General features: G+C 37.7%; 1 protein-coding gene across 2 annotated transcripts in view; it reads right to left on the reverse strand.

Moving 5' to 3' along the window:
- The window catches only part of LOC110069583 (uncharacterized), a 55,807-nt gene that overhangs the window by 33,487 nt on the left and 8,998 nt on the right, over positions 1-13,322 (reverse strand). The window contains exon 1 of one of the 2 annotated variants that reach the window (XM_089296268.1): positions 2,759-3,926. The exons of the other annotated variant lie outside the window; for it this stretch is intronic. Within the exon in view, the coding sequence (XP_089152394.1) occupies positions 2,759-2,947 (189 nt within the window). The 5' untranslated portion in view covers positions 2,948-3,926. Of the gene's footprint in view, positions 1-2,758; positions 3,927-13,322 lie in introns of those variants that run through there. 2 annotated transcript variants of the gene reach the window in all.

Below are 13,322 nucleotides of genomic sequence, written 5' to 3' on the forward strand. Positions count from 1 at the left end.
ACATGCGAGAACTTCCAAAGCTAAGATGAATAATAAAGGTGATAGAGGGTCACCTTGTCGTACACCACGATGGATACAGAAAAGATCTGTAGTAAAGCCGTTATTTAAGATACAGCTGGATATGTTTGTATAAAATGTTTTTACCCATTGTAAAAAATACGGTCCAAAATTGAATTTTTCCAATACTTTAAATAGATATGTATGGTCCAGAGAATCAAATGCCTTTTCAAAGTCAATTGCCATTAGAATACCTGTTGTATTTGTGAGTTTTGCCAATTCAAGTAAATCATCGATTGTTCTAACTGCATCAAATGTAGACCTTCCTTTGATAAAACCATTTTGATTATGGTGAATAAGTTCTGGCAGGATTGGCTCCAGCCTTCTAGCAAACGCTTTGGATGCAATTTTAACATCTACGTTGATCAGTGAGATAGGTCGCCAGTTCTTTATAAATCGTCTATCTTTATCTTTTTTCTCCAATAGGGTAATCATTGCCTGCTTTTGCGAAGTTGATAGTTGCCCGTGTTGGTGAGAGAAGTTTAGAGACTTTTCGAGATACTTTGCAACCACGTGCCAGAACGCCAAGTAAAATTCCACAGTTAAACCGTCACTTCCAGGTGTTTTGTTTTTCGGAAATGTCTTCAATGCTTCGTACAGTTCGGATCTAGTAAGTTGTTTATCTAAAGTCATTTTCTCTTCATCAGACAATTTTTTAGTATCCACTTCATTAAGGAAACGATCAATTGAATTCTCACCTAAATTATACGAGTCTCTATCATAGAGTTTTTCATAGAAATCATGAATCTCTTTCATTATTTCTTTTGGGTCTGTTATATATGAATCATTATCCACGGATAATTTCCGTATACATGTCTTTTTCTTTTTAGCACTTTCTAAATTTAAAAAATACTTGCTATTCTTTTCGCCCTCTTCATACCAACTCACCCGAGATCTTATGATTGCTCCTTGTGTTATATAATCATAATGGCGTTCGTGAAAGCACAATATGTAACAGAAGTACAACTACACAAGTATACCAAAGAAAACCCCAAATAAGTTTAACGGTTGTAGGAGCCTCGGGGAAATAGGTAATCTTTGAACACACATGATGAAGAATATTAAGGCATAAAGTAACTGTTTGCGTGTACATCAACAATCATATCTCTTTTGGTAGACGCAAAACTTACAGCCTGTCAATCAAGGTTTGTTTGAAGACTCCCTTTAAAAATACCCGATGTTTTATTTTTTTTTTAAGGAATGCGAGAAATGTTTCTTATAGTGTACGTCGTAATCCAGCACAACCAAGACATGCTTACAGAAAAAGCAAAAACAATTTCTACTCAGATGTAAAACTCAAATTCTGTCAACGTTTTACTAGAACCTAACCAAAACAATGTTCAGTAATTTTAGCATTAAATGATACGTCAGGGGCTAGGAATGTTGGGTTAACAAAGTCCTTTTTATCAAGTACGTAAGCAGTGAATTCTCTGAATTCTTAAATATAGGAAAAGGTTAATCGAACAATTCGATCCAGTACAAGAGCACGATAACATTCTTTCTTGTTGCTACAACAAACACAAATAACAATGCAATTTTCGGTTGTAAGAGACAGTGTAATTGAAGTGCTTAACATTCTAATGTCTAATAAAAGCAAAAATATATTGGTTCAATTTATACCGAAAAAGGTGTAGGGGCCAACCATCGAGGCACCATATTGCGCGTTTGAGCTATTTATACGAGAAAAGGTGTAGGGGTAAACCACCGAGGCACTATATTGCGCGTTTGAGCTATTTATACGGAAAAAGGTGTAGGGGTGAACCACCGAGGCACTATATTGCGCGTTTGAGGTAGGATTGTCACGAACAAGCTACACGACCATGATTTTCTCAAGTAGCAGTTGATGTATTAGTAAATTCACTGTAGGTATGCTTTGTTAAGTCGATCGAGTCATTAAAGAACTCAAGGAAAGCTGATTAAAGCCAGCGCACTAGGATAATTTTCAACAATTTTGATCATAGAAATTTAAAGGGTGATTTGTTTTACTGTACATTTGCAATTGCGTTACACCAAATAGTTTTAAAAGGTTTCTAGAAGAAAGAACAAAGTAGCCACCCATGTTTTGGAGAAGTCAAGACGTTTCTTGGCACTGAAGCTTAAAACAAAGCAATGGCTGTATGTGCACGGCGACAATTCCATTACAAAATAACATTTATATATAGAATGTTAAGCTCGAACGAATTCCACACACTGACAGAATGAAATAGCAACAATACCATTGAGCCTAGTCAAAGAGTATGTTGTTAAAATGAAAACACTTTCGTTGTTATTAAGCTCAGATGCATACACACAAACGAACTAACATTAAAAAACAATGGCCAAATGGTACAATAGTGAGCAATCAAGAATTGAAAAACTAAACAAACTTGGCTCGTTGTCCGTTCCCATCACAAATACAGATTATGAACAAGTGTTAAAGGCTGAAACAATCCTATAGCTTTGATCACCACAAAAATAAAGCGAAGAAAATGAAAAATTATCGACCTTAATCAGCGATTTTTGTAAATAAGAAGTGACAACTTCATGCACCCGAGGAAAGCTTCCAGACTAGTTGGTATGTATAAACTCTTTTACCGGAACACTTCCAGATTTTCATCCGACGTTTTTTGAAACTCGCCGGGATATGACTCGTGCGAGATATCGTAAACATAAAACTTGCATTAGCTATTTTTGTACGCAGAGTAACTGAACTGTACCTTACCAAAGCATGGACTTGATAACCGTCGCTGAGAGTAGACTTAGCGCCTCTCGCTGTGTACACAGTCACCTCGTATTCGTAAGTACATTTTGTCAAGTGAATCAGTTGCAGTACTTTCTCCTGGACAACTTTCCCTTGCAAACTGGCTACACGTAGAACAAGCATGCAAACAAGGAAATTTTTACTGCACATTATGGCGGTCGAGTACACAAGTATGAAGATTCTTGCATTCGTTTAAAATATCGTCCAGAGTTAAGCCATTGTTACACTTGCCTTGATTGGTATAGAATGCAACGATGTACGTTTTCCAACGTTGGGCTTATTGTCTATCAGTATAGTTACTTCCGTTCTTAGACGTCCATGTGCAGGGACTCGACGATGTGCTCAAACAGATTCGTCGATAAAGTTATTTTTGGCCTCAATAGAACAAAGGAAACAAAGCCACACGGAAGATATAAAGCCATTTAAATATTTAGATTGGTTAAGTGTAGAGATTTTTTGTTAGTGCCGGTTCACCCGATATTTTCTCTACAAGCAATGAACGGTCCTGAATTGTTTTTTCTTTCACGACCGTTTCAGCGTTACATACAATTCAAATAAACAAAACGGCAGTTGCTTCTTTCTAGGAAAGTAAACAGGCCCTAAAAATAATAAAGAAATTTGCGTTCTATCACCTTATACCGCGCTACGAAAGCACTTGAACCCTGTTCATTCATAAACTCCTGGGATGAAATGCAAAATATCACTGCATTGATTTTGCTTCCTTTTTTTACACTTTACATACCACAATCCTGATATAAATAAACCGAGCGTTTGGTATGAATAGCTAAGCCAGTGAACAGGGTTTTTTTGGCGGTGTTTTAACAAGACTTCAGTCATAAAAGGTAGTTAAGTTGAGGAGAACGTAAACATCTGAAAGAAAAAAGAATTCCAAAAAGGCAAGATGAAAAGGGCTTTGTCAACAATTTGTTTCCTTCTTCTAATGGCTGCGACAAATTCGATTTTCTGGAGAAGACGAAGACGGAGGTCTCTACCTCCTTGCAGCGCTGTTAACTGTCAAGTGGGAAGCTGGACAAGTTGGAGTTCTTGTTCACATCAGTGTGGTACGAGCGGCGAACAGACACGAACGCGACAACAGGCACAGGCCGCGTCTTGTGGTGGCACTTGTCCTTACAACTTGCGTGAAACGCAAACGTGTAACAGAGATAATTGTCGAAACGGTGGCACGCCGCACAGTGGCGGATGTAGCTGTAGAGCAGGATTCGGTGGGACTTGTTGCGAACAAGGTGAGTCTAGGCTACGAAGTGTTTGCTTAAGGTGGCTTCCTATAGTCTTACGATCGCACGCGCGCTGAGGACGAAAGCTCAAGTAATCTGCGCGCACTCGAAGGGAAACGTCAGTGTTTTTCGATATTTTATTACGTCAACATGAGCACAACAAGCAAATCTGACAGTGAATTTTCTCGCGTTTCCTTCGGTGAAATTTCGTAAAACTTAGAGATTGGTAGTAAATATTTTACTTTAGTCGGAGCTCGTTTTTCAGGGAATCTATAAAACCAGTTTTTTCGCAGCGGTAAAAAACGTAAATTTGCAAAAATCGAAAAACCTGTCTTTACAAACCCTACTTTTTTCGTGTTTAAAATTCGTGTCCCGCAGGAAGCGATATGCTGTGAAAATTTTGGAAGATTTCACCGAAGAAAATTCAAAAACATCGCAAGTAAAGTCATAAAAAAGTAAAAAAACATATTCGTTTGGGCATTTCTAACTCAAGACTAAAGCCAATAATTTTAACAGAGATGACAGTAAAACACTATTTAATCATTGCTTATTACATGTAATTAGTTTGAGAGGACTGGGTGTAAATACGAATGCAAAAACGGCATTCAAAACATAACACTTGCGCGCGCAACGCCATAAATGATTACGCTATGGAGCCACCTTAATAACCTCACGGAGAGCCAGATTGAGCTAAAACGATCTCACAAAGTATACTGAATCGAAAGAGATCTCTTGTTGTTTTTACAGTGCCTGATACTACGTTTTTAGAAATATTTAATATTAATGACTTGTGAAAATACTAACCACTTCTACAACGAATATACGTTTAATATTTATTTAATATTATTCAGAATTCGTCAGAGCTAATCCCTTGCACGATTGCTCGTACCAGCCTCCGCGCTTCTTTTTCATTTCAATTTCGAATCTAGAAATAATTACAAGAAATAGGAATGTAAAACGCTGTCGCGCCGTTTGATTTGTGTCGAATCCATTTACATTTATGTCGATTTCAGACTGCACGATACCTATAAATCACTTCAATAGTGGATATGGTGTTTAAAGATTCCGCAGCCGATAATAGAAGGGTTAAAACACTAATCAAGAAATTCCTGTGTCGACAATGTCGCGTATCAAAAATAACAACGGAATACACTCAGCTAATTAAGAAAATACGAAGCTAAATTTAAATCATCGCCCGGAGAAAAACAAACCGTAAAAGAACTGTACCTTACCAAAGCATGGACTTGGTAGCCGTCGCTGAGCGTAGACGTAGCACCTCTTGCTGTGTGCACAGTCACTTCGTATTCGTAAGTACATTTTGTCAACTGACTCAGTTGCAGTACTTTCTCCTGGACAACGTTTCCTCGCAAACTGGCTACGTGAAGAAGAAGCATGCAAACAAGGAAATGCTTACTGTACATTATAGCGGTCGAGATAAACACAAAGATTCTTGTGTTTGAATACATCGCCCAGATTTAACCCATCTTCGTACTTGTTAGGGTAATTCTAAATTGCAACGGTCAGTTTCAAAGTTTCGCCAGTGGTTTACTTGAAACTACTTCCGTTCTTAGAACTCCAAGAAAACGAAATAAACGTTTAGCTAAGGAAGTTATTTTTGTTCACGCTGGGATAAAGAAAATGAAGCCAAACGAGATGTAAGACCAATGAGGAAGATTTATGTGCTGGTACTGCTTCACCACAAACACTGAAATGAGTTGGATCTTTTCAGTTTTCTTAACGACAGAGCGCAAACCATTATAATGGAAATAATATAAAGGGTAGCTGCGAATAAATTGTAAATCTTCAGGATCATCGCGATTTCATTCCATTTCAAACTGAAACTCTCGGTAGAAGGTGGTAAAGTTGACGTATAAGTAAACACCTGGCCGTAAGAAAGAACCCCAGAAAAATAACATGAAAATTAATGTTTTAACGATATGCGTCATCCTGCTTTCCTTATCTGAGACAAATTCATGGTGGGGTAGACGAGGAAGAAGGAGGTCGGGAAGTAGGTCGCGAAGGAGGTCTGGTCCTTCATGTAGAGCTGAATACTGCCGTGTCGGAAGCTGGACAAGTTGGAGTTCTTGTTCACATCAGTGCGGTACGAGCGGCGAGCAGACACGAACGCGGCAACTACTACAGGCCGCGTCTTGCGGTGGCTTTTGCTCCTACAACATGTATGAATCGCGAGCGTGTAACAGAGATAATTGTCAAAACGGTGGCACTCCGCACCGTGGCGGATGTAGCTGTAGAGCAGGATACGGTGGGACGTGTTGCGACCAAGGTGAGTCTAGTGTCAGATATAGATGCGTGCTTACCGCGGAGTTCCAAAATGAAAAATCAAATCTTGTTAAGTTGAAAGAAAAAATGTCTCATCAGTTTTAGCTGATTTAAGCAAATGTACTATGGAAACAAGATTCCAACACTTAGAAGTTTTTAGAATTTTCAGGAGACCTTAGAATTGCGCGGTTGCGTGGTTTAAGAAAGTAAAGTTGTCTTCTATTATATTTCATTTCAACTGCGTCATCTGTATTATTGCCGCTCTTACATGCCGCCTGAATTTGCCACATTACATGGTCTAGAAACAGAAACAGGAACAAGCTCAAGAACGATAATTATTAACATCTCGTCTAGAACGGAGCAAACAGAACAAAGGCGCAAGGAAATAGTTACATGTAAGTGAACAATGCAGATTCCTGCATCTAATCCTGTTTTTTTTTTTTTTAGTTTTTTCCACTTATTCTTAATAATAGCATTATTAATTAACTTGACAGGATTAAGAAAGCAATGCGACCATTATAACTGTAGTGAAACCGGCCATGACAATTCGAGCATTAACGAGATTGTGGAGATATCGTACCGTACCAACAAACATGGATTTTTTATGCATCCGTCGACAGACTGTGCAATATCTTACCTAGAATACCCCAATTGCTATTGTGTACTTTCTATTTTCAACAAATGATTTTGTCAAACGATTTAAAAAATGAAAGCCACCTCAGCAAGTAGTTGTTTGCCTTTCCATAAAATAACTCTCAAGAGAAGGCTGTCGATTTGAAGTGAATGACAGAACTACGGAAGAGGAGAAAGAAGAAAAGAAGAGAAGAAAATCATTGAAAAGGGTTATCTTCTGTTTAATAAACGTTGAACGACTTTCTGGTGTTGGAACCTAATGCAACAACTTACATTACTTTAGTGATCCTTAGCTCTAAGTAATCAAATTCTAGATTTAATTTCCACATATCATCCTGCTTGATCAGTATTGAAGACTCTTGAACTGACGAAACAGGACTGTGCAACGCCAGCTTCTTCGCTTTCTACAAGACTTGCAAGATCCGCGCATGCATACATTGATGTAGGGAGTAATCAATACTGAATAACACGACAGGTAAATGTTAGTTCTGTTCTTTGCCAAAATAAGGCAATGCGTTTGTGCAGTGAACATGTAGAAAACGCGTTCAACACTCGTTCGAAATAAAACATCGAAAAAACGAGGCACTATAAAAAAATGAAATTGTCTAGAAAAACTTCATTTGTTCCAGCGTATCTCAGCGCAAATCATTGCAATTCGAATAATCAAAGAACAAGGCTACTAGACGCAGATAGAAAATATTTACTGTTTAGTTGTGTGGCTGAACGGAAGGAAACGAAGATTCTGTATAAAAAAAATGAGATACCTCTGCCTTCAGAACCCTTAGATTGTCAAGTCATTTTCCGCTTGTTTACTGAATCAAATGCACTCGCAACAAATTTTAGAAACACAAAAATTCGTAGAAGACGTGAAGAGGGCCACAGGTAGAACAACTGATCATTGCCTAGCTCTTTCTTGTTCACGAACCCGTTCACTACCGCGCATTCTTCTGTTGTTTACTTGCCGCTAACATAATTCATAGTTAGCTTACTGAGGAATTTTAATTAACTTTCATCCCGCTTGAAGCAAACAATCACAAAGAAGTAAATTGAAGTAAATAAGCGAACATCAACGAAATAAGTTCACAGATGTAACCCTGCTTTCTTTTGCCGTTGTTCATTCGAGTCCTTTCATTGCGGAAATACTAGCTGAAGATGCAGTCCCGGTAGAAAAGCAAGGTTGTTAAAATATATATATATATAAACGTTTGATAAAGCAAGGACGGACAACTTCTGACGGTAAAAAAAGTTAAAAGTTAAAAATTTAATAGAAAAACGTTTCGGTCTTAGACCTTCATCAGTTACAAGAGAAAAAGGACGAAAACTAAGTTTAAATACGATTACAGTGTGGGAGATTACGTAACGAAATGAAAAATACAATATTGTGCTATTAATACATCGTGATTAATACAATACAGGAAGAAAATGCAAAACGAGAAATACAATGCTGTACTATGAATTGCGTCATACAGGGTGATAATTAATAGACCAAACGAAAAGAATACAATACTGTGCATAAATTACATTATAGAGCGTGATAATTGCAGAACTAGGTTAAATTCAACCTAAAAACTAAAAGAGTTAAAATAGATAAAACGGACTCTTGCAATGCGGTAAATATAACGGGAAAAATAGCCGGTCCGATAAAGCCGTCCTTGTGGTGGCGTTATCGTGACGATGTCTTTGATCTTTGGCAGCAAGGCCTTCCTGCCTTACATCAATTTACTGATTACATTAATTCTCTATACCCTACTATTAAATTCGAGTTAGTTTTTTCTGAACGTGAGCTTCACGTACTTGATCTTACTTTACATCTTGTGGATGGGTTTATTAGAACTGATGTTTATTCTAAACCTACAGATAGTCATTTATATCTTCCACCTTCTAGCTGCCATCCCAAGCATGTCTTCAAGGCTATTCCTTTTGGAGTAGCGACTAGATTGAAGAGAAATTGCTCTGAAGAAACTTTCCTTGCCGAGAGAACAGTTGAGTACAAGGGTTATCTTGTTAATCAGGGTTATCCCTCCAAATTAGTTGACGATCAATTCTCCAAAGCCTCCACCATTTCTAGGAATGATTTACTACGGCAACGCGGAAAACAATCGAAGAAATTATTTCCATTTGTTCTCACATTTAATCCTAATTTGCCTAATGTGAGTAGCATAATTAGAAAGCATTTGTTGATTTTGCAATCCAACCCTAAATTGAAAGAACTTTTCCCTCAAGGCTCTATCATACCATCTTTTCGTAGAACAAAAAACCTGAAAGAATTATTAGCACCATCTCGTTTTAAAACCGCCGATGAGGAACAAACAATTCAGCCAAACAATGGCTGCTTTAAATGTGAAAGAAATAGATGCGATCTCTGTCGAAATTTCTTTGTTGAATCTAAATCATTTCTAAGTTTTAAAACGGGCAGAAAATACACCATTCATTCAAGGCTTTCTTGTGATTCTAAAAACGTGATCTATTTAGTTTCCTGCAAGAAATGTCGTTTACAGTACATAGGATCAACTACCACCGATTTTCGGGTTAGGTTTCGTAACCACAAGTCTGCTATGCTCACAAACAAAACCACTTGTGAGGTAGCAGTACATTTCAATAAAATTCCACACTCCTTGGATGATTTTGAATTCCAATGCATTGATCAGGTGCAGGCCCCTAATGACTCAGACGAGATCGATAGGTTTTTAATTACGAAAGAGGCTTATTGGAGTGCTCAACTGTTCTCTTTGGCTCCCCATGGCTTAAATAAAAGAAAAGAATTTCACTCCAAAAACAGAATTTGTTATAATTAACTTTCTCTTGTGTAAATCTGCGTTCACGCCATAAGGCAGTTCAAAGGCCCTTCCTTGGATTTTGTCAGCTTTTTGGGTGTTAGGTATGCTCAAAGGCCCTGCCTGGGATCTTATTACAGCTTATTGTTTAAGGGCCCCTCCAGGGATTTTGTTGTTCGTCAACCCTTTAATGCTCCAAAGGCCTCGATTTGGGATTTTGTTATTAACCTTGTCCAGCGTAAACGTAGGTTTCTTTTTCTCTCAACTGCTTATCTTTGCAAACTATTTTTCCCGTTATATTTACCGCATTGCAAGAGTCCGTTTTATCTATTTTAACTCTTTTAGTTTTTAGGTTGAATTTAACCTAGTTCTGCAATTATCACGCTCTATAATGTAATTTATGCACAGTATTGTATTCTTTTCGTTTGGTCTATTAATTATCACCCTGTATGACGCAATTCATAGTACAGCATTGTATTTCTCGTTTTGCATTTTCTTCCTGTATTGTATTAATCACGATGTATTAATAGCACAATATTGTATTTTTCATTTCGTTACGTAATCTCCCACACTGTAACCGTATTTAAACTTAGTTTTCGTCCTTTTTCTCTTGTAACTGATGAAGGTCTAAGACCGAAACGTTTTTCTATTAAATTTTTAACTTTTAACTTTTTTTACCGTCAGAAGTTGTCCGTCCTTGCTTTATCAAACGTTTTTAAATTCATTTTTGCGGTGAGGCTTGGACTGTGAATCTTCATTGATCCTCCTGACGCAGTGGCATTCTTTGTTGGCTTGAGGCATTTTATAACCGTTTATATATATTTATAATAAAGTTTCCATACAACGCGCGCTCTGATTGGCTGAAAGAACGTGCTTTATCAGAGAACAGAGCACGGGTTGATGACGGTAACTTGGCTTTCAAATTTTTGCTTCGGAATTTTGACAAATTTGACCCAAATTAAACATCCCCTGTGATTCAGACAAACGCAATGGAAACGAGCTATTTGTCTGTAGTAAATATGGCTCACAGAGACCATTCGGTTAGCAACAGTTAAAACTGTACTAAAATAAGAAGTTTTGCTAGATTCCCGCCGACAAAACACGTAGCGAAATAAACAAATTCTCAACCTAAACAGTGCTTCGATAAAAGACATTATATTTGTTACGAAGGCAGAAATTATACTTAAGAAGTAAAACAACGACAGAAAACAACAACTAAACTGTCTCTGTTTACGATGAGAAGCTTTATTTTTGTAAAAATGCTCAATTGCTCAAACAACACTTACATGTAGTGTGGTAATGCTCGTTCTCCGGTCATCGCAGCGAAGTGAACCGACGAGTGGTCAGTGCAAAGCTTGCTCTAATATTCTCTTCTGTGCTTGGAGTAGAGCCAGTGGGAGCCGTTTAGTCTTTCTAACTCTTACGCTAGTTCGGGCAATCTTGCTGCATGCGGCTACAAGCCGTAAATAACTGTAGCTCCGTTCAAATTCGACTCGGCATTTTGCATTTTCATCCGCAGGCTTTGAGCTCCCCGTTTCGTAATTTCCACTGGAAAAGTGCACGTTTTCATGGGCCACAATATGGCCGTATTCCTCTAGACTATAAACCTTCACCTGCCTTTAGATCCGTATTTAAAATTTAACTGAAAAGCGAACTTCGAAGGCATCGTTCTTCTCTCGAAAGCCGCTCAAACTACTCGAAACTGAAAGCTTAGCTGAAGGCCAGTTTGTGATTGACAGCTGTCGCTTCGTTAGCCAATCAAATTATTTGAACAATTCTAACAAGGATTCTGATTGGCTTATTTTAGCGTGCTTTATCAGAGAACAGTTCACGGCTGACGCCACTTTTGCTCGTTTGGAAAATAAAGTTTGGTTTGAAAAAATTCAGCCAAATTCGTGAGGAAATTATCGGATTCTTTATCATAAAACAAATAAAGAAGCCTCGACTGTGCTCTGTTCTGTTGTAAAGCACTTAGGAAGCGGAAGAGCACTCAAGAAGTAGGGAAAAACACTCGACTACGTCTCGTGTTTTCCCCTACACTTCTTTCGTGCTCTACCGCTTCCTAAGTGCTTTACAACAGAACAGAGCACAGTCGAGGCTTCTTTATTTGTTAAATATATATATATATATATATATATATATATATATATATATATATTCGGTTAATGCGTGATATCAATAGTTATTATCCATCCGTTGTGAAATATGCCCTTTTAATAATGGTAATTGAACTTAGTGGAGTGCAATTTGGTCTGAAATCACAAGTATGATTTCAGACCAAAATTGCACGACACGAAGTTCAATTGCCACCTTATTAGATCCATTTTGAAATCGCACAATTTTATCGCCTTAAATTTTAGATTTTTGGTGTATTGTTCCAGTAGCCGGTTTGTTAAAAAAAGCGGAACCGGAAACGCCTTTACGTCTAATTTAGTATGCAAAACGATGTCATGTGACGAAAACTCATTCGAGCATGACAAAGAAACAAGCAGTTCTGATCTGAAGTCGAAAATAGTCTACTTCAGGTATAAAAGTGCAATTCTCGTCGCCTGAATCAATTATGAAGGCCTACCTTTCTTCTGTGGTTGAGGCTGAGACTTTTCATTGTCTTTAGAGAAGGAATTTGAAGGTGCATATCCTGTGTAATTCTGCGATCGATTTTTTTTGAGTTGTGAAACTCCCTCGAGTGCACGATGCCAGTGGATAGTACGTTTTTTTTCTTTTAAATACCGTTCAATGACATGATTTTAAGAGGTCCAGCTCGTTATCATCTCCGTTTCTTTTTGTAACCTCGGCGTAGGACTCAATACTCAGGACCTTGTCAAGTTCTTGCAGCGCCATTTGTTTTAAGATATTTCCAAGATGGCGGGACTGGCACCGGCTTCGTAAGACGTTCGTTCATGCACTATTTTGTGCAGTGTGGCCTATTTTGACTATGTTTATTCACAGCAACAGAGTTGAGCTGTTTTGTTGCTTCGTTTGAAACTACCGGAAACCTGGAAACATCTACCTTCTTGAGAGGACTCTGAATTTGTTGTTGTGTGGTTTTCGTATGTTTTACTGGACTCAGTATCATAAGGATCTTGAGCGGATGTTGAAGAAAAATCGCCAAAATATTCGTCAAAATGGACACTGAAAGTTGGGAACTTCCATTAAAGTAGGTCTTCAGCCTAAAGGAGCTCATAATCGTCATTCAGAAACTGTAATTAATTAAATTCGTCAATTTGTTTGGAAAAAAAGCTACAATAACAAAGTTTTGGCAATAGTATTTGCAAAATTCTCCACACAGTGGCTTTTTGCCTTTCATTTTCCTGAAATTTTATTGATTACTTTAAACTAATCTTGAAATCTGATTGGTTGTTTTTGTTTTACTGGCCCATTCTCATTGGCTGAGAAAAAGATGCGATTTAGAGCAAAAAATAATGCGATTCGTGAATAAATCGCACCACTGAGAGCCAATCAGATTGCAAGGATAACCAGTGATTTCAAAATGGGTTTAATAAAAGTCGAAATTAATTAGAAGTAAAAGCACGAAATATTCTCAAATATGGTCAACGTTTGATTAGAACTTAAGCATAACAATGTTCAGTTATTTTAGTGTTA

This window comes from Orbicella faveolata, unplaced genomic scaffold, assembly GCF_042242905.1.
Source record: "Orbicella faveolata isolate gen_17 unplaced genomic scaffold, um_ofav_v1 contig_26, whole genome shotgun sequence".
In the NCBI taxonomy this organism is placed as follows: domain Eukaryota; kingdom Metazoa; phylum Cnidaria; class Anthozoa; order Scleractinia; family Merulinidae; genus Orbicella; species Orbicella faveolata.